This window comes from Panthera pardus, unplaced genomic scaffold, assembly GCF_024362965.1.
Source record: "Panthera pardus isolate Hobbes unplaced genomic scaffold, ASM2436296v1 HiC_scaffold_16, whole genome shotgun sequence".
Lineage (NCBI taxonomy): Eukaryota > Metazoa > Chordata > Mammalia > Carnivora > Felidae > Panthera > Panthera pardus.
In genome coordinates, this window is record NW_026526721.1 from 22,624,236 (window position 1) to 22,650,441 (window position 26,206).

General features: G+C 34.3%; 1 protein-coding gene across 3 annotated transcripts in view; it reads right to left on the reverse strand.

Annotated features, from left to right (window-relative positions):
• NCAM2 (neural cell adhesion molecule 2) overlaps positions 1–26,206 on the reverse strand; it is a 518,606-nt gene that overhangs the window by 98,000 nt on the left and 394,400 nt on the right. For all 3 annotated transcript variants that reach the window (XM_053903178.1, XM_019467773.2, XM_053903179.1), the window contains 2 exons: positions 15,398–15,585; positions 10,640–10,736 (listed from right to left, as the gene is read on the reverse strand). In XM_053903178.1, coding sequence (XP_053759153.1) covers positions 10,640–10,736; positions 15,398–15,585 — 285 coding nt within the window. The remainder of the gene's footprint in view (positions 1–10,639; positions 10,737–15,397; positions 15,586–26,206) is intronic.

The following is a 26,206-nucleotide window of genomic DNA, read 5'->3' on the forward strand; positions in this document are numbered from 1 at the left end:
TAATTATATCACTTTCACCTCTGATATTCTCCACTGAAGTGCTCATTTACTCCTGAGGTACGAGTGGAAATTATTTCCCTCCATAATACCTAAATGTTGACCCTTCTCACAAGTCATGGGCTCCAATCTCCCACTATTAAGTGGGCATTTCAACTATGACCAATAAGCAAATTAAATAAAACATAATAAATCTCTGATGCATTCAATAATTCATGTAAACTTACTATAAGCCAGGCAGTTGTCTATATCTGGGGTAAAATTGAGACATCAGTCACTACTCTTAGGGTGGTTACATTCCAGTTACATAAAAGTAATTATATATATTAATTTTTTTATTGTAATTATTGTGGTCAAAATTTAAGCAGGTAAGGGAGAGGGTTGGTGGGGATGGGCATGAGAGTTGGAGTGTTATAGTTTCAAATTAGGTGAACAAGAGTATCTTTGCTAAAAAAGTAATATTTAAACAAGGACTTAACAGAGAAAAACACAGCTCATGAAAATGCTAGGAAGATAAAATAGTAAGCATAAAGATGAGATATGCTTTGGGTTTTTAAATAAGAGAGGGACCATCTGTGCAGAGGGGCATGACTCAGGTGGAAAAAAGAGACAAATGTCAGAGGAGGCCAATGGGAGCAGGGTAGGAAGAAACCTTGAAAAGGCTGATAGGCTTTTACAATCACGATGGCTCCATCCCTGGACAAAATGTTAAACCACTGAAATGCTTTAAGCATAAAGGAATTACGTGTTTGTTTGTTTGCTTGGTTTTTGCTACAGAATAAGTCTTCTTGATTTTTTTTTTAATTTAAACTATACTCTAGGCAGGCATAGGCCAAAGCAGGAAGGAAAGTTTCGGAATTTATGCAATGATCTATATTAAAAGCAAAAGCAAACCAACTAACCAAACGAACAAAAAAAAACAACTAGAGAGGTGCCTGGGTAGTTAAGTCAGTTAAGTATCTGACCCTGGATTTCAGTTTAGATCATGATCCCAGGGTAATAGGATAGAGCCCCATGTCAGGCTCTGTGCTGAGTATGGCACCTGCTTAACATTCTCTCTCTTTCTTCCTCTGCCCCTCTCCCTTGTTCACATGCAAACAGTCTAGAATACAGAGTTTTAGTTCATGAGAGCAATGAGACTGGAAATAATTTGCCAGTAGAATGAACAAGAACTCTCAAGGGGTTGGGCCTGGGTAAATAAGTAGATTCAAGGATGCTTGGTCCAAACAACTGGAAAAAGACAGTTGCCATTTGCTGAGATGGTAAAGAATGCCACAGGAAGATATATAGGGGTGAATATAGGAGACTGGCTTTGGATATCTGGGCATCTGGACATTTGTACTGACTTCAGGACATGTAAGTGGAGAGGGAATTAAACACGGAGATATAAAAGCATAGCATTCAGGGAAAAGATCCAAGCTAAAGGTGTATATTGGAGTTACAGAGTACAGGTGGTATTTAAATCCATAAGAATTTATTAGCATAGCATAGGTTATGAGTTTTTATGAAACAAAAAACTATCCAAAAAACTGAGGCACAGTGACTTTTAACAGGTCAAAGAGATTTGTAACAACTAGCAAAAGAGCCTAAGCAAAGCCCCATGAGGAAGAAGGAAAACCAGAAAAAATGGTGACATGCTAGCTATGTTGGGTGGTGGAGAGATTGTTCAAGGAGAAAGAAGTTATCAACTTCTTTTTGGGTAATATTCTGCCTCTAGATCAAGAAGTCTGAGGATTGAGAATGGACCACTGAATTGAGCATGGGAAGGTCAACAGATACCTTAATAATAGCGGGTTTTATAAGAGAAGTAGAGGTAAAAACCTGACTGGAAGGGTGAGAGGAAAATAATTAGGTTCAGAAAATATAAATGATTCTTTTGTGAAGTTTATTTATTAAGGGAGAGTAGGGGTGCAGAGAAATGACATAGTGGCCAGAAGGATTTATAAGGTCAAGATGATTTTCTTAAGACAAGAACATTTTTACTATGGAAATAAAAGCTTACTCTTTTTACACTGACACCCACCAGAACAAAAGAAAAGCAACCCATCTGCCTATTATATACATATGCAGTCACACATGTATATGTACATACCTATAAAGAATATGTATATTCTATGTTCCCCCTTTCTGGAACAGTGGACAATACTTTAAGATGTTTGAGTTCACGCTTATGTATTTTGGGCTACTTATGTATATTCTATATTTCCCCTTTCTGGAACAGTGGACAATACTTTAAGATGTTTGAGTTCACGCTTACGTATTTTGGGCTACTTAGAGAAACATGGAAATAGGCAATTGCCCCATACCCTATGCTATGTTGAAATCAGTCTCTATAATGCTACCAAGATAAATGGATCATGCTGCTTCGTGACTAAAGAACTGCAAACTTCCCTTGTTATATATATGATGTAGCAGAATGTGAACATGATGGATGTTTTAAAGGGGATCTGTAATTTGACCTTACTTTTCTATTTTCATCACCACCATGGCTCCCCTCATTCAATATAGCCTCCGGGTTCCCCTTTCTCTACAGTCTATGCCACTTCACAGCATGGGATCTTTGTACAGTCACTTTGATGTTTTCTATCTTACCCTTTATTTTCACTGGACCTGTTTCTACTCAGTCTTTCAGACTTAACTCAGAAGTCGACACCTGTTTGAAGCCTTCCCCAAGAATTCCAAACAGAACTCCATTTTGTGTTCCCAAGCATTTAACCTACACTTCTACAGCAATCCTTTTCTTTTGTACTCTAACTTAAATGTAAAAACCAGGGGCCCTATGTTACTCATCTTCAGATTCCCGAGGTCTCAAACAGTGTTTGACACTTACTAGAAACTCATTATACATATGTCGAGTACGTGAAACAATGATTAAAAATTGATACAAGTATGTACTCCTTAAAAATAAGATCTAGCTATCCCATTTCCTTTATTTTCAGAGAAGCATGGTTGTTAGAAAATTAAGATGATGCCATACATAGTTTCTGAAGACTTGCAAAAGTTTTCCTCACAGTTTTGAGGGGAAAAAAAGGAGCCTGTTGTAGACGTTTCCAGACTAGATAATAAAACCGATCAGGTAAGAGAAACCTGGCTTTATATTCAGTTGAAGAAAGTGTGTTTTCAAATGAACTTTCACCTGATTTCAAGTTTTATGTAACAAGGGTCTGGATAAAATATGATCCCAATATAAGGACAAGTAGATTGACTATAATTCCACATATACCGAATTCTATTCAGTTTATTCAGGTTAGCCTGTAAGCAGATCTCTATTCTCAAAAATGACTTGATAGACTTCTCCATGACTTGGGTGAAAACACAGATAACCACACTTCATGATATTTTTGAATTAAGTCAATCCTGGAAAAAAGGCTAGACATTGGATTTGACAGGGCCTCTCAATAGGTTAAAAAGATGAGCCCAATGGACAAGATGAGATTTAACAGGGGTAAGTACAGGGTCCTGACTGAGGTTAAAAGAAAAATCAATTGTGGGGCACAGGACTGGAGAACTCACTTAAGAACAGTCTGTGGGAAAAAGATGTAGGCTAGAAGGAAAAAAAGTGGCAAAATCAAATGAAATTTTGTATCCTTTAATAGAAATATAGTGTCCAGAGTAAGTGAGGTCATTATCCCATTATCAAATTTTACTATGCATTACTCTACAAGGTCTAGATCTAAGTATTTTTTCCTAGATCTAAGTATTATATCTAAAGAGGCATTTAACAAACTGACTTTTACCCAAAGATGAATTATTAATATGAACGACAGCTTGGCCATAATAGTAGCTAGCTAGTATTTACTGAGTACATGACCTGTGCTGCTGTTTTGAATTCATTTTCTCACTTAGTTTTCACATACGTCTAATCAAGTGGAGCTTGGAATGGCTTCTGGGGAGCATTGAAACCCCCTTCAGGACAGAAGCACCCATTCGCCAATGTGGGATGTGTTGCCTGACAGCTGACAGCGGATTCCATCTCCTCAAAGTCCCCAGGAGAAGGTGACTTTACCAGAAAATCATATCAATTAATGAAGCCACTGTGAGCTCATCATATTAAGATTTAATATGAAAAGGTTACAGTTAAAAGTGAAATACAACAAACATCAAATGAATTAGGAAAGTTAAGATTATGAATCATTTGATAAAGTTTAAAAGTTAGATTAAATGTCTTGAGGAAAACTTTAAAATATACTATATACATAGGAGTATGTAGACTGCCTTGTCAGAACATGATTTACTGGAAGTAGAAAATTATAAGGAAGGAATGATAATTGTTAACAATATGATTGTAATTTGATTTGCCTTAAATGCGCTTTACATTTTTTTGCCCCAAGATAGGAATCTAAATCAAAAATGAAATTATGTTTTCTACAAAGAAGGATTATCACCTAAGAAGTACACTTGAAAAAAATTCATGACGAAGTCTTCAAATATATATACATATATATATATACATATATACATATGTATGTATATATATATATGTGTATATATATATGTATATATATATTCTTCTCTCCCAGAATAAATAAAGGCAAATGAAGTGAGAGGCATGGAGGTGAAATAGCCAGCTCATGAACATAAGTGGTATCTGTATGCCAATTTTCATATGTACATATATATATATATATATATATATATATATATATATGTATATGTCTCGCTCTTCATCTAATTGTGTTTGCCCCTGGTATTTTGGTAAAAAGTTAATATAACAAAACTGATTATAAGACATATATGGGCTGGTTTATAATTACAGTTTTATAAAGATAGGAAACAAACCAAAGAGAACGGAATCAATCCTTGCTCATAAACATGAAACCAGGGCCTAATAGAAAGACCTGTTCGGGGCTTTTCTGATTTAATCCAAGCACAGGTAAATATGTTTTATTTTAGAAAAATCATTTTAAAAATGGATACAAGTTCCTTCATGTTATTTGGGAGAATGAGAAAAGAAAACTGGCAGTTACTACTAGGACTTGGCCAATTAAGATCACATGTAGGAAATAGTAGCAGAAGAAAAATTGGATGTTGCCTTCCCACTGACCCTCATAGGACACCTTTGATCTAGCCACTATTTTATCCTACTTATTATTTAAATCATCATAATAGATATAATAAATTATGTGTTTACATATTGTTTTCTAATTTTTAAATGTATCTTTCTTCCTTAAAATAAGTATAAATAATATCTCATGTATTTCTTTGAGCTACTGTGAGAATTATGTTGATGACTACTCATGATTCAATGTAAATAATCACTCCTATTTTTCTTCTCGCTACAACTTTATCAAACTGTTCTCTCCCAGAAGAAATAAAGGCAGATGAAGAGGGAGGCATGGAAGTGAAATATCCAGCTCATGAACATAAGTGCTGTCTGTATGCCAATGTCCATACCCTGTTATACCATACACTTCCATATCCTACTTAATCAAACCTCCACTGTTAAGAAAAGAACTATCATCATACTTACTAAGAGATTTTAGAAAAAAAAGATGTCTAGGGCACCTGGGTAGCTCAGTCAGTTAAGTGTACGATTTGAGTTCGAGCCCCGCGTTGGGCTCCGTGTTGACAGCTCAGAGCCTGGAGCCTGCTTCCAATTCTGTGTCTCCCTCTCTCTCTGCCCCTCCCCTGCTCACACTCTGTCTCTCTCACCTTCAAAACTAAATAAACATTAAAAAAACATGAAGGGCATTACTAGGATGACAGGTAGGATCAGATTTTAGTCTTTGGATTAGACAGTAATTTAATTGTTTTATAGAGCTTTTGTAGGGGAATGTTTTGTTACATACAGTAAATACACGCTGAAGTTGCCCCCCGATAAATGGCTCAGATAAAAAAATATAAGTTCTATGAACTATTCTCACAAATTTCCTATGAGTATGAAATTATGTTCAAAGAAAAAAGAATAAAGAGGAAGGAAACTAAGGCCAATAAATACACATAAGATATCTTGTGAACATAACCTGTGAGCAGAGAGAGAGGGAGACACAGAATCTGAAGCAGGCTCCAGGCTCTGACCTGTAAGCATAGAGGCCTATGTGGGGCTCAAAGTCACAAACTGCGAGATCACAACCTGGGCCCAAGTCAGAGGCTTAACCAACTGAGCCACCCAGGCGCTCCCCTAGTAATGTCCTTTGTAGCAAAAGATGCAGGCATGGCATTTATTTGTTATTTATCTTTACTGTCCTTTAATCTAGAAAGTTTCCTCAATCAGTCCTTTGTTTGCATGGCTTTGATACTTTGAAGGCTGGTTATTTTGTAGATGGTACCTCAATTTGGACTTGTCTTACATTTCCTCATACTAGATCCTGATTATGCACGTTTGGCAGGAATATTACAATTGTTATTATGTGTTCTTCTCATTACCTATTTCTGGTAGCACCCAAGTTTAATTTTCTCATTACTGGTGATGTTAATTTTGATCACTTAATTAAAGTGGGATCTGGTAGGTTTATCAACCGTAATGTTATTATTTTTCCATTGTATTTAAAAATAATTTGAGGAGTAGACACTTTAAAAACATTTCCATTTATTTTTTTGTCATCTGACTAAATTTTTTCTCATTGTACTCGCATTAGCAACCATTGATGCCCCTCAGCTGAATTCATTTGTATTATGATATTTGTTAAAATTGGTTGATGGATGTTTTTGACATGTCTCTCTCTCTCTCTCCTTTTTTTTATTAATTTCTTTTCCTCCTGGCACAACACATTTTTCCAGGCTTATTTTGTACTTGGTTCCACTGTTAGAATCAGCAATTTTACAAGAAACCCTGGTTACTTTTACTGAAGAATGGTATTTAGAAACCAAGAAGTAGGGGAGCCTGGGTGGCTCAGTTGGTTAAGCCTCTGACTCTTGACTTCAGTTCAGGTCATGATCTCATGTTCATGGGTTCTAGCCCCACATTGGGCTCTATGCTAGTGGTGGGGAGCCTGCTTGGGATTCTCTCTCCCTATCTCTCTGCCCCTCCCCTGCTAGTTGCAGACTCTCTCTCTCCCTCCCTCTCTCTCTCTCTCTCTCTCTCAAAATAAATAAATAAACTTTAGAAACAAATAAAACCAAGAAGTGGGTACCAGGCTAGTATGCTCTTTGCTGCTGAGGTGTTACACGTCCCAAGTCCTCTGGGTGGATAGAGATAGATCAGAAATTGTTTTCTAAGTAAGATTCCTGACAAAAAGAAGTTCCTTGTAGAAATGGCTGAATACACACACACACACACACACACACACACACACACACACACACACACACATCTTTACTTCTTTTCTCCTTTCTATCTTTATCAACATACGTTAAAACCAGACTTCACACTGGTAACTCCAATCCCCAACCATTATCCCAGGGTTATTCTAGTTTTTGTCCTTTATCTGCAACTTTAAAGGTGAGATGATTAGTTCATACTGTATTATACTTTATATACTTACTGATGTTACCCCATACACTTGTAGAAATGAGTCATGAATCACTGCCCCCACCCTTTTACTTGGTTGGATCCCTCCTTAACACTGATTAGGTTCCAATACTCCTCTCTGTGTTGCTGTATCTGTCTTGGCACATGGAAATCCTTCTCACCTGCCTAGACTCCAACATCCCACACTAGACCACTGAGGCCCCCTTTAGTCTATTAACTCTGCTGAGGGTATGACACCCTATTCCAGGCTGTTGTGCCCCCACCCACATACAGATGTCTACCTTACTTTGATGTAGGACTTAATTTTAAAGGAGGCAAAAAAGGAAGATAAGGAAGGAAAAGAAAAAGGAAAAAAATGATTTTTGAAACAAAGGAAGTTAAAAGGGTAGCTTTTTCCTGTATTTATCACTGAATATGTAGCACATAATTTCATATGCAATTTTAGCTGCTTTATTTTATTGCCCCTTTGAATCTAAATAACCTGGTATAGTATAAAATACCATATAATAAATTATCTGTAATTTTACTAGGTCAGACAGGCCAATGAAATTTTGAGCTGTGATATTTACACCCGTTTTGAAATATTTAACTTTTTATATAACATTTCTCTTATATTTTATTTAAAATCACATTGCATTTTCATTGTTCAAATTCTTCAGGAAAGACTGCATTTTGTAAGCATTAAATAAAGAGGTCCCATCAAAGGAATAATGTTTATAAATGTCGATACTTAAATGTAGGTTTCTCATGTAAGGCTCAGGGTCTAATTCATTTTTATATCTCCATTACAATTTCAGTTGAATCTACCTCTTTCTGAAACAAATTTTAGGTATGCATTTATCACAAAATTTTAAATATTAAGAAAATTGTGCTATTCAATAAATAGTTCCAATAACCTTTTAGTTCTTACCTGAGGTGAACATTTTCTATTTTCCAAGCTGAGGGAAACTCAGTAAGTTAATACTTTCATTATAAGTATAGGTATCAGACACACCCAGACCCCATGTCAGGATAAGTATCAAATATATTTTCATTTTTCAATGAAAAATTTTCCAGTATGGAATGTGAAATATGAATAAATGTGAGATATTAAATGTTTCCTGAGAATTTAATAATGTCTATTCATTATGAATATAATGTTCTATTTTTCATATTTTTTCTAGAATTATAAGCACTTAAAAATTTAAGAAAATCTGGTCATTAGTAAAGTTTACCTAATAGATACAAACTTATATCATCTGTAAAAAAGAACATGTAAAATAGTGCATCAATATTATTATAATTCTATATATATATATATATATATTTGTCACATACATAGTTATTATTTATAAAAAGTTCATATTAATTACAAGGAAATTCATCTAATTTCCTGAGGCTTGGAATTAATATAAGTAGTGAATGCTCTGATCAGTACAGATCATATTCACTTCAATTTAGTATCAGTGAATTTTGATATGACTTAGCACATTTCATTTTCCTAGAATTTAATTGCTTGTTAATGGTTTATTCATATGCCTAAATGTGGACAGTCTACTTCCTATGATTTTCATTGAGATTAATTTTCTAATAACGTCGTGGTAGATAATAAATATTCATTTCTTTCTTTCCTTTCTTTATCCCTTCCTCCTTCCTTCCCTTCCTGTCTAAGTTCTCTTTCATGTCAATATTTTTCTTCCTCCTTCCTTCCCCAAGAACCTTTCATACAATCCCTTCTCGTCCTTTTCCCTTAGTCTAACAAAACTTGACCTGGAGAGTAACGGGTTCCAGTTACATAATATTTTGAGTATTGATTAGTTTTGTAAACTTTTGTTTTATTTTTTTAAATATTTATTTATTTGAGAGAGAGAGAGAGAGAGAGAGAGAGAGAAAGACAGAGAATGAGCAGGGGAGGGGTAGAGAGAGAGGGAGACACAGAATCTGAAGCAGACTCCAGGCTCCAAGTGGTCAGCACAGAGCCCAACATGGGGCTCGAACTCACCAACCATGAGATCATGACCTGAGCCAAAGTCGGAGGCTTAACCGACTGAGCCACCCAGGCTCTCCAGGTTTTATAAACTTTTAAACTTCCCTTTGGTCTTTACGACTAATAACATTACTTCAGGAGTATATTTATATCATATAATCATATCATTATGATATGTATCAGTATCATATCAGTAATAATAAATACCTTTCTTAACTTAATATAAAATTATAGTTATATACTGGAACTCTACTTAGAAAACAGTTTAAAATATTTTCATAGAAGGTATGTATTCTATTAAAACATAATATTACAATAATTTTTTGATATTTCTCTACCTACTCTTAAAATGCAATAAATCAAGTTTTTGTATCATAGGAGCTATAAAAAATATACTACAATGTATATCTTCTGACTTCCAGTCTTGTAAAACATAATGGCAAATTCTATAAATATGTATGTATATTTTATATATAACTGTTATTTATATAACTAAAAACATAACTAGATTTCTAGTTAAAATGAATTGTATTCTACATGTCATTATTTCTATATCTTTAAGCTCTGGGAATAACTAGAATGTTTTCAAACAAAAAATGCAACAGTTTTCAATGGCAGTTATATAATCCTAAATTTTCTATTTGCCTTAAAAATAAGCTTACTATTTGTAGTTTCAACTTTAAGATTTTAAAACAGATTAATTTTAGTTTGTTTTCTATCAAGATGTCTTTTATTTTTAGTTTTTTTTGATAGGGTTCTAACTTTACATAAAATATAATTTGCTTTCTTTTTTAAGGTTTATTTATTTATTTTTGAGAGAGAGAGAACACAAGCAGGGGAGGGATAGAGAGAGAGAAGGAGACACAGAATCTGAAGCAGGCTCCAGGCTCTGAACTGTCAGCGCAGAACCCGATGAGGGGCCTGAAGTCACAAACTGAGATCATGACCTGAGCCGAAGTCAGACGCTTAACTGACTGAGCCACCCAGGCGCCCCTATTATCTGCTTTCCTAAGATATTTTCGCCTTTTTTTTCATAGACAGTTCACTCATAAAGTTGGGGGATCCGAACCAAGGTTTAAAATCAATCTTGATTAGTAAATATGTTCTAAGTCCTCACTATCTTCCCTCAGATGCAACTGTTCTAAATTTTTAAGTATTGGTTCATTCCTTCTAATAATAACCTGTATCATTACTTATTAAAATGTAAAGCTATTTGATTACAGAAATATTTTAGGAGATCTCAGAAATTATTGTGCTATACTTACCAGCCAAAGCAAGAATATATTCTTGAAATCTTGTTCCTATACGGTTAGTGGCTGTGCAATTATATCGTCCAAAGTCATTGTCAGATGTAGGTGCAATCTAAAATAATCATAATAATAAATGTTGAACAATTTTAAAACAATATCACAACGGTTTTAAAATAGACTCTAGTATGCCTACCATCTTCACAACTGTTCTATTATTTACAACTCCTTGTCATATTCTTTTTTTTTTTCTGTATCGAGTAAGTATCACACCCTTTCAAGATGTAATCCATAGACCTGTGTTTCCATGGGACTAGGTGAAATATAGTTTCGCTATTAATTTATTAAGTAGATAAATGCTACATCTACTGAATAGAAAAATCACTAGATATTAATGTATGTAAGGATCTGAAAGTAGTACACATTTTGAAAAAAAATATATTCTGCAATCACTGCAGACATGAACTTGAAAACAGAAAATTGTTCCCAAAGCATCAATTAACTCTTTGTTTTCTGTTTTAGCCTCAAGTCAGGCAGACTTAAAGTTCAAAAAAGGTTGGAAATACATCAGTTTTCTTTCCCTCTCATGATTTTATTGAATATGAAATATTAATGAAGGATGAGGACTCATTCTAAAAAAAAAAATAATAATCTTTCCAGGAAGGTACTTTGCAAGAAAAATGTTGCTCTTGTGTAGTAATCCCTGTAGACAGGCATATTATCTTGATAACTAATAACAGTATCTCGCCTCCATTTATGTTCAATTCTTATCATTCTCTTTCAGTTTAGGTGCAAAATAGCTGACCTCAATCCTTACACATTCGAAATCCATAATTAAGTTAACCTTCCAGAATTCTATTGCTGAACGTTGGGACCAACCCTGTAATTCTAATGTACCGAAATTCTGAAGTATCAATTCAGAAAAGAGATTTGATGATAGTAATAGATACAATTTTCAATCCCAGTAACTATTATTAAGGGAGCATATGCTTACAACAAGAGTTGCTGTTAATTTCAACTCTATCCCAAAAAGGGGAAAATGATTTTGTGGTAATGAGAGGCCATTAACTAAAAGTGCAATTTTGAGGTCCATTGAAGATGGTAATTCTGAAAGAGTACAAAAAAAATCTGTGTTATTCATTCTCTGGTTAGCTGTCTATCTAGGAGTAGATCATAAGTTTAAGGATTAGAACATTTAACAGTTCTTATGTAAGTACTTTTGAGTGATTAAAATATTCATTTTTCTTACATTCAGTTTTTAATAAACTAGGTTAATTTAACTTTAAAACAATTTTACTAGTGGGAAAGAAATCTGCCAACAAAAAATTTCTTCATTTTACAAGCATTTGAGAGTTATTTATCTAGTCCACAGGAAAGAATGTGTACTGAACTGACACAATGCAGAGACAGAATGGCCATGACAAAGTATGAGAACTATCATGCAGCTCCTCCATATTAAAAAGGTAATTTAAATATAACCAGTTTAATTGGAATGACTTTTAAAAGGCTCAATTCAAGGTTTTTTCACTTGTTTGTTTGTTTTCTGTTCCTGGGAGTTTGCTTATCCCAAGATAGAAGTTTCATAATTTTGTCTGAAATAATTTCTTTATAATGTTGTATGATGAACAAATACAGAAAACACCCCTAATAGAATAGATTATTTAAAAGAAAAGCACAGATCTAGATATAACCTGACCAAATCATGAGCCCGGCAGCATATTTGATGTGTTCTAGGAAAGCAATATGAAAACAATGTCCAAGAGTGGCTTGACGCCCAATATGAACACAATGAAATAAGAAGTAATCTTATCAAAAAATAAAATAATGTACAAATAGGTATATTATAAAGCACTAACTTAAAAATATTTAAATTTAAAATATACCAGTTATTCTTGCTATTTATCCAAGAACTAGGAACATCTTACATATGAAACCACTTTTTCATATTTAAATATGCAATTAAAATAATTCAAGTTACTTAAGATGTTGGGCTTTCATAGTACATAATAGAACAACATATAGTTTTGAACATCAATAAGGGCTGGGAATACATTGTTGATAAGGGAATTCAATAATCTTTTTCCTAAGCCTTCAAAAACTTGGTTTCATTTCTCTGTATTCCATTGTGAGAAAAAATCATATATTTAATAGTTAGCACTTTACTTAAGAAACAACAGAGAACAATAAAACAATATTATTCCAATCAATCCATTAGAAAGTTCCTACATCAATTTTTGCCCATATATTAAAAATATGTCCAATTACCTCAGGAAGCACTCAGGGAAAAAAAAAAATGGATGGGCTATAGAGATGAATTTATTGGCAGCAATCCAAAGGATTTATATAATATTTTATTATGTCTTAAAATTCATAATTTAAAAGATTGAAAATATATATTTACTCAACGTGAAAGGAAAAAATTTAAAATCAATTCAAGAAATCTATTATTGACCAACTTGTTATCAATTGCAAACTCTATTTTTCTATATTGTATTACATGTTAAGAATTAGCAATTATATGACTATTATAATAATTACCAAAAAAATAAAAATGTATCATAACCAACTATATATGTTATTGATTCAAGATTAGTAATGCTTATCATTGCTTTTTCTTTTTTATAGTTATTGTTATTTTGTTTTATTTTGTCTTCTTATTGTATTAGTTATACATTAGTTATTTATTCATGATTTTAATTTGATTTTTGAAAATAGTATGCACATAAAAAGTGTATATTCAAGGTCAATGCTCTAACCAACAAACTGTGCGGCTGTGTATAAATAAAAATTGCTTAGTTTTCACTTTGGGATGGAGAGAAATGCCATTTGGGCAGAAGATTAAATAACATGAGAGCTTTATATGAATAAAATATTTAAATATAAAATAATTAATATATTTAAATGTCGGATTTATTACATGTTACTTGAAATTGACTATGGAGAATTATGAGCTATCCCAGAAACTGAAAACTGGTAAAATGATGTAAAGCAGAAATTGCAGATTAGTCTGTCATTTAAACATGAACTTAAATCTACCTGTTACGGAATGAATTGTGTTGACCCATGGAATTCACATGTTGAAACCCTAACCTCTAATGTTATTTGGAGATAGGGTCTTTAAAGAGATAACTGAAGTTAAGTGAGGTCATAAAAATGGGTCTTAATGTCCTTATAAAAAGACAAGAAACCAGAGCTCTCTCTTTATGTGCACATAGGAAAGTCTATGTTAGTAAATGGTTAGAGGGAACATCTGCAAACAAGGACAGGGATTTCATAAACAAACAAACAAACAAACCACCCTGGCACCTTGTTCCTGGACTTCTAGCCTACAGAAATGTGGATGTGGGGAAGGGTTTCTTTGTTGAAACTACCCAATCTGGTATTCATTATAGCAGCCCAAACACAGTAACACAGTACCCCAAACTAAGATTAAATCTAACCTTGGTTCTTAACTATGGTTAAATACCTACATTTTAGGTTAAATCTACCCAAATGTCTTTGTGAACTTGACCTCTGTGTCAATTCACCAATAGCTAGTTCTTCTAATAAAGTTACAAAGGAACCAATTTAAACCGAAATGGATTTAGACAGAGTAGCTTAATTATTAGTCAGCTATCCAAATAATTGGGGAAGTAATGGTTAAACCCTTCTATCAACCAAACATTTCACTAAGTCCAGTTACCAGGTAGAAGACTTAACAAGGCACCAATGAGAACACCTTGAAGTTCATGCAGTCTGGATATCAGATGTTATTTTAAACCATGCGTCTTTAAAATTTATGTAAACTGAACTACAGGGAAAAAATATAGTGTCCTTTCAGCTAAATAAGGCTGGTGGGGAAGATTCCTAATTATATTGAAAGAATGATAAACTGGAAGGGTCCCTGATTATGGTCATAGAAACACAAACTTTGGGAATTGATACAGACACATAATCAGCAATTACTAAATAAGAGGTAGTGTACTCAAACAGAATTTAAAGCCCAGGCACTAGGCAGTATAAAAACAATGATATACAATCTTAATTTAAACTATAAAATGAAAGGCGCCTCTGTGGCTCAGTTGGTTAAGCGTCCAACTCTCTATTTTGGCTCGGGTCATGATCTCACAGTTCGTAAGTTTGAGTCCCGCCTTGGGCTCTGTGCTGACAGTGCAGAGCCTGCTTAGGATTCTCTCTCCCTCTCCCTCTACCCCTACCCCTACCCCTGCTCTCTCTCCCTCTCTCTCTCACAATAAATAAACTTAACAAAATAAAATATGTATACATGTAAAATACATATACAAAATAAAATGAAATGAGGCAGTGAACAAGTAAATCTGGTTTATTTAGAAACTTGTAAGTATGTAACAGCAAGAAGTAACATATGCCAGTCCTAGAAACAAAGCATAACCTCAAAAACAATGGCTACAATCAACAGTGAAACTGAACTTTTGGCCCTCGATAACTGATGAATTAATTACTCATTCCCTCACTCTATTTTTTCCTGATATAACTGACTTTTTCCAAATATTACTTCATGAAAAATAATGGCTTTTGTTATACACTCATAATCCTACATAAGTAAATTATGAGAAATTAATCATTAATGGGCCATGATCCAAATGCACAAAATTTCCTTTTTAAGTAAAAGGACATGAAAAATATACAATAAGATTTGTGTGTGTATATGTATTATATGAAATATATAAGTGTATTTATATCAAGGTATTTAAAAATATAACATAATAGTTAACTGCTAAAATAATACAACTTATTCATATGTACATAAAGACTTACCTCTAATATCATCTTTCTCCCTGCACTATATGTCTTTAAATTAGTGGTGTTTTTAGCTGGCAAGACTAATTTCTCTCTTCTCCAAAGGACTGATGCTGGTGGATTAGATTTCACATCACAGCTTATATTGATCGGGTTTCCTTCCCAAGAGTAATAAATTGTTTGGTTTGATATAAACTTGGGAGCATCTGTAAAGCAAAATAACGTAACATTTATAGACCTTTTCTTTTAGGTAAATAATCAATTAGCGTTAACAACAGTAATTATTACTCAACTACAAAAAAAAAAGCCACATGGGGCGCCTGGGTGGCTCAGTCGGTTAAGCGGCCGACTTCAGCTCGGGTCATGATCTCGCGGTCCGTGAGTTCGAGCCCCGCGTCGGGCTCTGTGCTGACAGCTCAGAGCCTGGAGCCTGTTTCAGATTCTGTGTCTCCCTCTCTGCCCCTCCCCCGTTCATGCTCTGTCTCTCTCTGTCTCAAAAATAAATAAATGTTAAAAAAAAAAATTAAAAAAAAAAAGCCACATCAATTTAATTTCATATATTTAGTGTGTGACAGCAGAACTCATGAAAATATGTTGCTTGACTCTTTCATCAAATAATTTTAAAATTAATATAAAAATATTCATTAAAACGTGAAACATTAGTGTACAAAATTTGCTTTTAATAATCTGAGAAAAAATTATCTAACCAGTTAATTAATAGCTATGTACGTATATGAAATCTGTTTCCACAACAAACTTCATTATAAAGTGAGAGTTTAGGATAATGGAATCAGTGGTCATGTGTCATTTTTAAATCTTGTCTTATTCGCATAATTTCTTTTATAAGATATTTTGAAGCATATATAAAATCTAAATTGAAATGTCAATATCACAATTAAGAGATATTTTTTTTTCCTGAAAAATAATTTGCAGTTCTAATTAAACCAGAGATGATTTAATTTAATTGACAAAGTTGATTTGAAAATTAATCAGTGCCTCTGAGGGTCTGGCAAAACTGAGGCCCCTACATCAGACCTCTGTAAAAACAGTTAAGAGAAAATAGACAATATTATTATATTGTTTTATCAAAATAAGCTAATTGCGAAGACACACAAGTGTGGTTTTTAGCCTTGCTCCATGCCAATCATAACCTCTTCAAGTTTCAGTATCTTGGCTGTATAATTATTTGAGAGAATTCATTTTTAAAATTTTTACTAAATATCATAATCCTAAATTAAGTGGTAGCTAAAATGTTGCTGGTAGAAAATGTTGATTGTTATTGTTATTAATTATTTAGAACTTAGTATCATTTCACAGACTATCAATTTCAGTTTTGTTTTGTTTTACTACCTGTAATTACTTAAAAATGAGCTACACCAATTTTGTTATATCAATAGATTATATATCTGATATATAAGAATTGTAATTTATAGTACAAATGCACAAGTAATTTTAAAATCCTTGTCCTTTATTTGTTTTAGTGTATGTTTTTAATGCCAATCTCACAGATTTGAATATTATCATAACACTGGTATGGAATATTAATTGAATGTTTTCCATGTAAGACAGTAGGATGGTACATTTTATTCTGTTTTATCTTTTTAATAACCTTGTGAGGAAGGTGCTATTCTATTTTAAGCATGAAGGATCTGGAGTAAGGGCTGTGCAGCTTATTCTAGCACTAAGCTGTACGTGTGGGATACGAATCTAGGGTGATTTTAACCAGAGGCCATTCATTAGATAGCCATTCAACCCAGGAACAAAATTATATTATTCAGTGCTAGCAACGTGTTGGTGATGTGGACTCTATCATACGTTATTGAGGTAAATACAATTTGAACAACCCCTCAGGAAGATAAAGAGCCTTAAAAACCTTTATAATTTTGATTCTGCAATCTGGTCTTACGTTTCTCTCCAGAGAAAATAAATAGAAACATCCAAAGTTTATATAAAGGACTTTTAATGCATTATTATCTTAACAAAAACTCAAAACAATTTAATGTCCCTCAAAAGAGAATTGTCTAAATAAGTAGTAACACATCTTGGCCCTTAGGTGTGCTTAAATATCACGCAGACATCTCTACCTATGGTTATCCTCAGCTTGCAGGGTGCCCGTCCTTCCCGTCTGACTGTCTTCAAAACTGAGCCCCACACTTCCTCAACGCAGCCTGTCCACAACCTTCAGTTGGGCGTGGGCTTCTGTACTTGGGGCTCCCACAGACTCTATGTTTTCCCTCAGCATGGTCACAGGCATTGGCCGGATCCATGTCGTTGTGTTTTCCCTAAATGCTCTGACTCTTACAAGTTAAGATATGCCTTGTTCACAATTATATACCTGATAGCTTACACAGTGTAAGGTGCTTACTCAAAAACCGTACATCAAACTTACTTGAACTTAATCAGCCAATTAATTTTCAATTCAACAGCTCAGTTAAATTGAACGGAAGGTATTTTCAAGGAGAAAAGAAAAAAAGAAAAAAAAAAAGAAAAAGAAGACCTTTTTCAAGGCGTGGAAAGACGAAGTGAAAAATCTAGGAACGTATAACTAATTAGGGGTACAAGTGTGAGAGAAGCCAAACTTCCTGATGTTCAGAGTGAAAAGCTAAGGTTATATAGATATACAGGTCTATCTGTAAAACATTTTATTACTCTTCATAAATATGAAATATAATCTCTTTAACATTATCATATTCTAAGGAAAGGTTTATGGATAATTTACTTGCATATAAGTATAGCCCAATATGAAAATCATACATGCTAATGGAACTATTAATAGACGGCTGACTCACAGTCTACTCTGTCCATGATGCGGCATCTGTATAAATATGTATTATATTACTATAATTTGACCATAAACTTAGGGCAAGATTTGATTTTTCTCCAAAAGCAAGCAATTGCTACTAATTGTCTGCCTCATGATCTCAGTAGGAATTTAATTTGGAATCACTGATGTTGAGTGCAAACACGCTGCAGGCAATACATGCTATCCTGAAAGGCACATTAAAAAAAAATGTATTTGTGGTGTGAGGCAAGAAAATATTGATAATTTCCATCTACAATAAAACATAAAGTAAATTCCCATACATTACATGCTTTGTAGCCTCAAAACACTGCCAATGCAGCAATATGCACTAGCACAACATTGGCACGTTAATAAAACCGAACAATTGGTGTTGGGTCACTGTTTGAAGAAGGATACGATTCTGGCACAGGCAACATGAGAAAGCTTCAGGCTAAAAACAAGCAGCCATATTTCATGTTGATAATCAAAAAGAGTGATTTTCAGAGAATTGGCCTTTTTAAAGAGTAGGCCTTTCACATCCTGAAAGACTTGAAGTATTGTGCCGAACAAATAAACTTTGGCAGTTAAGAAAACAGCAGGCGGAAGGAGGAGGAGAGAGGAATACGGCATCAATAAACCATAAAGAAATGGAAACATCTCTCAGGGCATTATATGTCCCCCAAATCCTAGTGAAGCCCAAAATAAAATATTCTACAAAATTCAATGAACAGAAATAACTTTATGGGAAAAACACATTTTTTATCTGAGCAAAGTAGTGAAAAAATCAGAGAAACGTGAATACTGACACGATAAAATATGTCATTCGCTGGATGGAAAAGTAGCGGTGTCCCTTCAGAAAGCTTCAGGTAACAATGAGAACCGAGGAAAGTGGCAAAAATGCCCTCCTTGACAAAACTTTTGTCAGGTTTCTATAGCCCTTTTTAAAAAAAATGTTTATGTATGTATGTATTTATTTTTATTTTTTATATGTAATTTATTGTCAAGTTAGCTAACATACAGTGTCTACAGTGTGCTCTTGGTTTTAGGGGTAGATTCCCATGATTCATCATCACCTACCTACAACACCCAGTGCTCATCTCAACAAGTGCCCTCCTCAATGCCCATCACCCATTCCTCCCTCTCCCCAGCTCCCCCAAGCAAACCTCAGTTTGTTCTCTGTATTTAGGAGTTTCTTATGGTTTGCCTCCCTCGATTTGAAACTATTTTTTCCCCTTCTCTTCCCCCATGGTCTTCTGTTAAGTTTCTCAAGTTCCACAGATGAGTGAACACATATGATATCAGTCTTTCTCTAACTATTTCTGAGAGAGAGAGAGAGAGAGAGCACAAGCAGTGGTGGGGGGCAGAGAAAGAGGGGAACAGAGGATCAGAAGCAGACTCTGACAGCAAAGAGGCTGACAGCACAGAGTCCGAGAGTTCATGACCTGAGCCAAAGTCGGATGTTTAACCAACTGAGTCAACCAGGTGCCCCTCTATAAGCCTTTTTATAAGGACTAGGGTTTATCCTCAGGACCTTCCCTGATCAGCTGCGTTCTTCAGTAAAGAATCCTGAGCCAGTTTAGTGGAAATCTTTCTATCCTGGATATCTCAGTATCTTTGAAATCTGGTCAAGTTCCTTATTACCCATCCTTAATGCCCATATACGTGGCTTACTTTTATAAGAATTTCGTCAGGTTAGTTTAGCAAGAATCACATTGTAGTTGAAATGTAATCAAGTTTCTCTTAGTAATTTTCCATTCACTGACTTCCATCATTCTGTTCAATGACTGTAAGTCTCCACCTACTTTTGTTGTCTTTGGAATTTAGTTCAATCTCTCTCCCCCATTAGAACAATCGTGACCCCTATTGCGATCAATTTAAATACAAGTCTACCTTAACATTTTTAAGCGCCAACATAATTTCTCTCTGACAAAAGGTAGAGTACATTCCCCAAAAAAGGCAATTAAAGGAAAACTTGTTTCCTTTTGTTTAAGAAGAAAGAGAAAAGCAAACAAAGACAAGAAAGAAACATGGCGGTGTTAGAATCTATTGGATTATTTTCTATAATTTTGAATGAAACAGTTTTGAACAATCAATCACACAATAAAGAAATTCACCCCAACCAGACTTTCATGCAGGAAGACAGGGAAGATTTATATCCAACTGTTTGTGTATTCACCAAGTTCTCCTTACGCAAATAAGGGATCTTTGTGTTTATTGTATTTACCTATGAACAAAGTTAAACTTGTAATACTTTCGTGCACATGGTCATTTTAAGTTATGCAGAACTGGGACAGATATCATAGCATCAAATATCTGAAAAAGGAACCGGAGAGTCCTCTACAAATCTTTGTTCTACACACAAGAAATTTGACTCTTGGATATTTGGGAAGGTGGTGGCAGAGACAACCCGTAATCTTTTGCTCTTTTTGATCAGGTTATGAAACCACAACACTATGCCAGTTATTCTATTAATAACTAAGTACATTCTCAGAGAGTGGTTTTAATAGATCATTAATAGTGAAATTAGTGTTTGAAGTGATTATACCAAGTAATCAAGAAGTATTTCACTAGTCCTGTATGCTGCATTTAAGCAATAAAGGAAACATGTAATAGAGTTTGGAAAAAAATTTGATGGAAACAAATGCACATTGGTACACTCATTTCAGGATGATGTCAATAAAATGAGATAATTAACATCATAACCACTTTGCCAATTTCTCTGCTGAGGTATGAGGAGCTAAGATGTAAGATGAAATGTATTCTGGGGCATGTCGATTATTTTCTGCACTCGGGGTTTTATGGCTAGAATCACATTTTGGCAACATACCCTTGAATAGATAGTGCTTAGATGAAAATTCAGGAGTTAGTTAACCTTACATTGAGAATTGAAAAATAACAAAAAAGAGTGGTGAGAAAGAGAAGGAGAGAGAATGAAAGAGGGCAGGAGGAAACAGGAAAAAAAGAAGGAAAATAAAATTAAAAAGGACAAGAAGACAATAAAGTGTATTTTGCTTTGTTGTAGAATTTATATTTCACAAATAGTTCCTGATTTCATCCAGTGCTCTCTTCTGCGTATTGGGGATCAAATGCTGAACATGAAAGACAAGATCCCCACCTTCTTGAAGTTTTTATGTTCTCTCAAGTTTATTTTATAATTTGGGGTAACTTGAACCAACTCACTGATACACTTACATCAAGTTCAGCATCAAAACACAAAAAAACTAAAATAGTAAACTATGAATTTATTTAAAACTGTAAACAGAGAGAAAAGTAAACCCATTCTTTCAATATCACAAAGTCAAAGATAATGCTCTAAACTTCAGTTGGAAAATGTGAATATACCTTTTATTCTTAATTAATAAGATATGTTAAACTATTGTATATAATTTGATTGGTTGGGGTGTCTGGGTGGCTTGGCCGTTTAAGCATCTGACTCTTGATTTCAGTGCAGGTCATGATCTCAGTTCATGAGATAGAGCCCTGAATTGAGCTCTGTGCTATCATCACAGATCCTGCCTGGGATTCAATCTCTCTCTCTTTCTTTCTCTGCCCCTCCCTGTTCACGTTCTCTCTTCTTTCTCAAAATAAATAGACATTAAAAAATAAAATAAGGGGTTCCTGGGTGGCTCGGTCAGTTAGGTGTCCAACTTCAGCCCAAGTCATGATCTCACAGATCCTGAGATCGAACCCCATGTCAGGCTCTGTGCTGACAGCTCAGAGCCTGAAACCTGCTTCAGATTCCATGTCTCCCTCTCTCTCTAGGGGATCAGGCAGATGCAAAAATATATAAGTATAATGAAGGCAATATGTATCACAATAGAAGTGGAATGGGTAAGGTTCTTGTCTGAAAGGTATCAGCACTGAGCCTAATTAGGATATGCAGGGGAGGCTCAAAGAAAACTTCCCAAAGATCATGATCCTTACTTCTAAATTTTTTGAGCATATAAAATGTGTTGAATACAGTGCTACATGCTTCCCATGGATTGTCACAACAAGCCTGACATTAGGAATCTGGACACACACACACACACACACACACACACACACACACATACACACACAGGCATGCGCGTGATGAACTACCAGTGGAAGCCAGAATTTTGCAGCTGCTGTTTATAGGTAAAATATTACATTAGAAATAATGTCAGGCCTGCCATTGGATTCAAGTCCCAACTCTGCCAGATAGCAACGATGTCACCTTGATTTTTTGTTTATTAGTTTGGGCTTTGGGTTTTTTTATTTTATTTCTTTTTAGAATTAATAGTTGAACAAGTTTCTTTAATCTCTAGGAGTTTATTAACACAGAAAACATGAATCTTGGACAAATTAAAAATATAGACAGAGGATTATAATATTTACCATATATAAAGAGGCATTGGACCATATAAAAGGTGAAATTTGTTTTTGGTTAAAATTATAAACTCCTCAGGATAATGTTAATTATCTCAAGTTTATAAAAGCCTCTGGTTGGTAGTTTACTATACATACATACATGTAATTTTATGTATATATATATATATATATATATATGCATGTATGCTTATAATGAAAATGAAGAATAATGCTTTTAGTAAATACCATTTTAATAAGTTAACATGTTTAAAACCAAAGGATGCATGTGAGAAAATCATGTGAGTTCCTCAGTGGCAAAAATATTGGGAAGTACATGATTTTTAGGCCCCCATATTTTCTACTTCTAATTACATGATTAATAAAACTATATTTTTGCACAGACTGTGAGAAGAAAAATACATAAAACTGGATGTAAAATGAATACAATTCTTAACAATCAAAGAACTATGTTCTCCTATCTATCATCACAATGGAAAGATCTCTAAAGTATAATTATTTAAATCTAATTAAATGGAAGCCGTATAGGTAAAAAGCTGAGCTAGAACATTTCAACAGTACTTACATCCATAACCTTAAGTGAATCTCTAATTTAAAGTTACCAGCATAAGAAGAAACACCAGAGTGTGTCAGGATCTGAATTTGTCATTTCCTCAAAGCGGGGATCAGGAAAAGTATGTTCCAGGCATACAAGAAGACATTAAAGAAACTTCTAAGACTGCTTTCAGACCTAGTGCCAAGTTACTCCTGTTTTGATAAATGTACTTTTAAATTTTTTTGCCTTATGGCTGAGACTTAGGGCTGAACATGCAGCTGGCACTCATCAATGCATTCCTAACACTGCACAGCTTCCCTCCCTGATTATTTGCTTACTACAAGCTTTTCACTTTCTCCTGTCATTCCCTCTCAGGCTCTGAAGGCTTTTTTTCTGAACATGGTTTATTTGTGGTTGGTAACTGTGACCTGAGTAAAGTCTTACATTCTTGCTGAGTGCTGGTCTGAATTCCTGAAGTCAGCTTGCTCATGAGCTGGCCAAAGCTGATAACGACACACAACACACGGGCTTTGGGAGCTGAACTATAAAAATCTTTGACCTGAATTTCCACAGGTTCATGAATAATAGAAATCAGGCAGCTCACTCTACAAACTCACTATGCCCTATCTGTTTTGTGAATCGAACTGAAAAGCATAATAGGGTAAGATTGACAATCAATGAAAATAAATTTGTCTTTAAAAATCATATTGATGGTATAACATGTACTGCTCTTGTAAAACAATTTTGGGATCAGAGCAAATCTGTCTTTCACACACTCCAAATAATTTACATACTGCCATGAAATACTAACCCTTCTTGTAGTCATCATACTTTGTGGTATAAACGTTTCCATTTTTTTCTTTAATATAGATTTTAAGAACCACGGTAAAATAAAATAGGATATTCTTAAAAGTTTGACATTCATTCTTCACCAATAAATCACAGTATATAGAAATACCATTCACTTCTCTCCCACCATCTGGTTCATTGTGTGGCCTGGCCATTACTGGCTTACTAGCCAACCAGTTTCTATTTTAAGACAATGTTGGGGTGCCTGGGCAGCTCAGGCGGTTAAGCATCTATCGGTTTCGGCTCAGGTCATGATCTCACAGTTTGTGGGTTCAAGACCCATGTCAAGCTCTGTGCTGACAGCATGGAACCTGTTTGAGATTCTCTCTCTCCCTCTCTCTCCCCTTTCCTTTTTTTCTCTCTCTGTCTCCCAAAATAAAAATAAAAATAATAATAATAAACTTTAAAAAAAGACAAAATCACTATTCTGATTAATCCTTTCTATAAGGTTATCCTCATACTTTTGAAATTAAAACCTTTTATGAAGATTTATAACATTTCACATTAGCTAACCTATGCCTGTCTACTTTGTCTCTATTTGAATCCACTTCAATCCTTAGACCCTCACCATCCCTGACCCTTTCCTGCGTTCAGCACATTGCACTAGCTTCCCATCTGTCTGATCACTATGACATACTTCATCTTAATGCGTCCATTTCCCAAATTAAAACAAAAATTCTCCCCGCAAAACCCACATAAGTTCCATGAGAGCAAGGACAATGTTACTTTTCTCACAGTTCTGTATAGCACCTGAATTTATATTTCACATCCAGTAGATACCCAGCAAATAATAGTTAAGTCAATAAATGAAAATCCAGGTAAGTGTGGAGAAAAACTATACCAACATTTGTCTCATTTTCCTAATATCACAGAATGTAGTACTTTAATCCAGTATTAACTCTGTGGTGACACATTGTTTTTCATGGACTCATTGCTTATTTTGTGAAGAAGCCAGCCCCTTAAATTAACTAAGAATTAACTGCACATGTTGTTTTAATATGTAAATCACCTTGACGCTTTTTTCAGTCATTGGATTTTCTCATTTGATTTATGCTGAGGGAATCTATCAAGGGAATAAAAACTAATATATCCTTTGGCACTTTTAGAGGATAATTCAATTAATAATTTTATAGATCCAGCTCTCCTGAATGTTCACTCATAGGCAGAATCAGCTATGGCAATTAACTGGATTCAGTCCATGTATCATGGGAATTCTAGTGGCTACATGGAATACTAAATTAGATGTGCGTTTATTGCCAATTAACCCTAGTGTTGGATGTGCATTTTCTGTACCAAATTTGAAACAAGTTATGCATAAATCTCAGCATATTTTATGACTCTAGAGTCATAAGTGTCATATTAAGATAATGCTTATGTATGACTTCTTAGCACACATTGGGTTTCTCTTTAATTTGACTGCTATTAGTGATATAATTATTACTGATAATAATATAAGCTTGATTAGGAGTACCGTGAATTATTCTTCTTTCTCTTGTCTTAATATTTTTCCATAAATTGTATGTGCATATATATATATATATATAGATAGATATATATAGTGTATACATAATATATATAATATATTTTTATCTGAATATAAATGCATTTACAAAATAAAGGTATTTTACTATCTCTGGCTATTTCTCCTCTATTTATGCTTTATATAATTGAATTTTCCATAAAGCTACAGTATTTTATTTTATAAATATTTTTTTGAGTTTAAAAGGAGGCAAGCATTTTGTAGTTTATTTATTTATTTTTTTAATATATGAAATTTATTGTCAAATTGGTTTCCATACAACACCCAGTGCTCATCCCAAAAGGTGCCCTCCTCAATACCCATCACCCACCCTCCTCTCCCTCCCACCCCCCATCAACCCTCAGTTTGTTCTCAGTTTTTAACAGTCTCTTATGCTTTGGCTCTCTCCCACTCTAAACTCTTTTTTTTTTTCTTCCCCTCCCCCATGGGTTTCTGTTACGTTTCTCAGGATCCACATAAGAGTGAAACCATATGGTATCTGTCTTTCTCTGTATGGCTTATTTCACTTAGCATCACACTCTCCAGTTCCATCCACGTTGCTACAAAGGGCCATATTTCATTCTTTCTCATTGCCACGTAGTATTCCATTGTGTATATAAACCACAATTTCTTTATCCATTCATCAGTTGATGGACATTTAGGCTCTTTCCATAATTTGGCTATTGTTGAGAGTGCTGCTATAAACATTGGGGTACAAGTGCCCCTATGCATCAGTACTCCTGTATCCCTTGGATAAATTCCTAGCAGTGCTATAAGCTACAGTATTTTAAA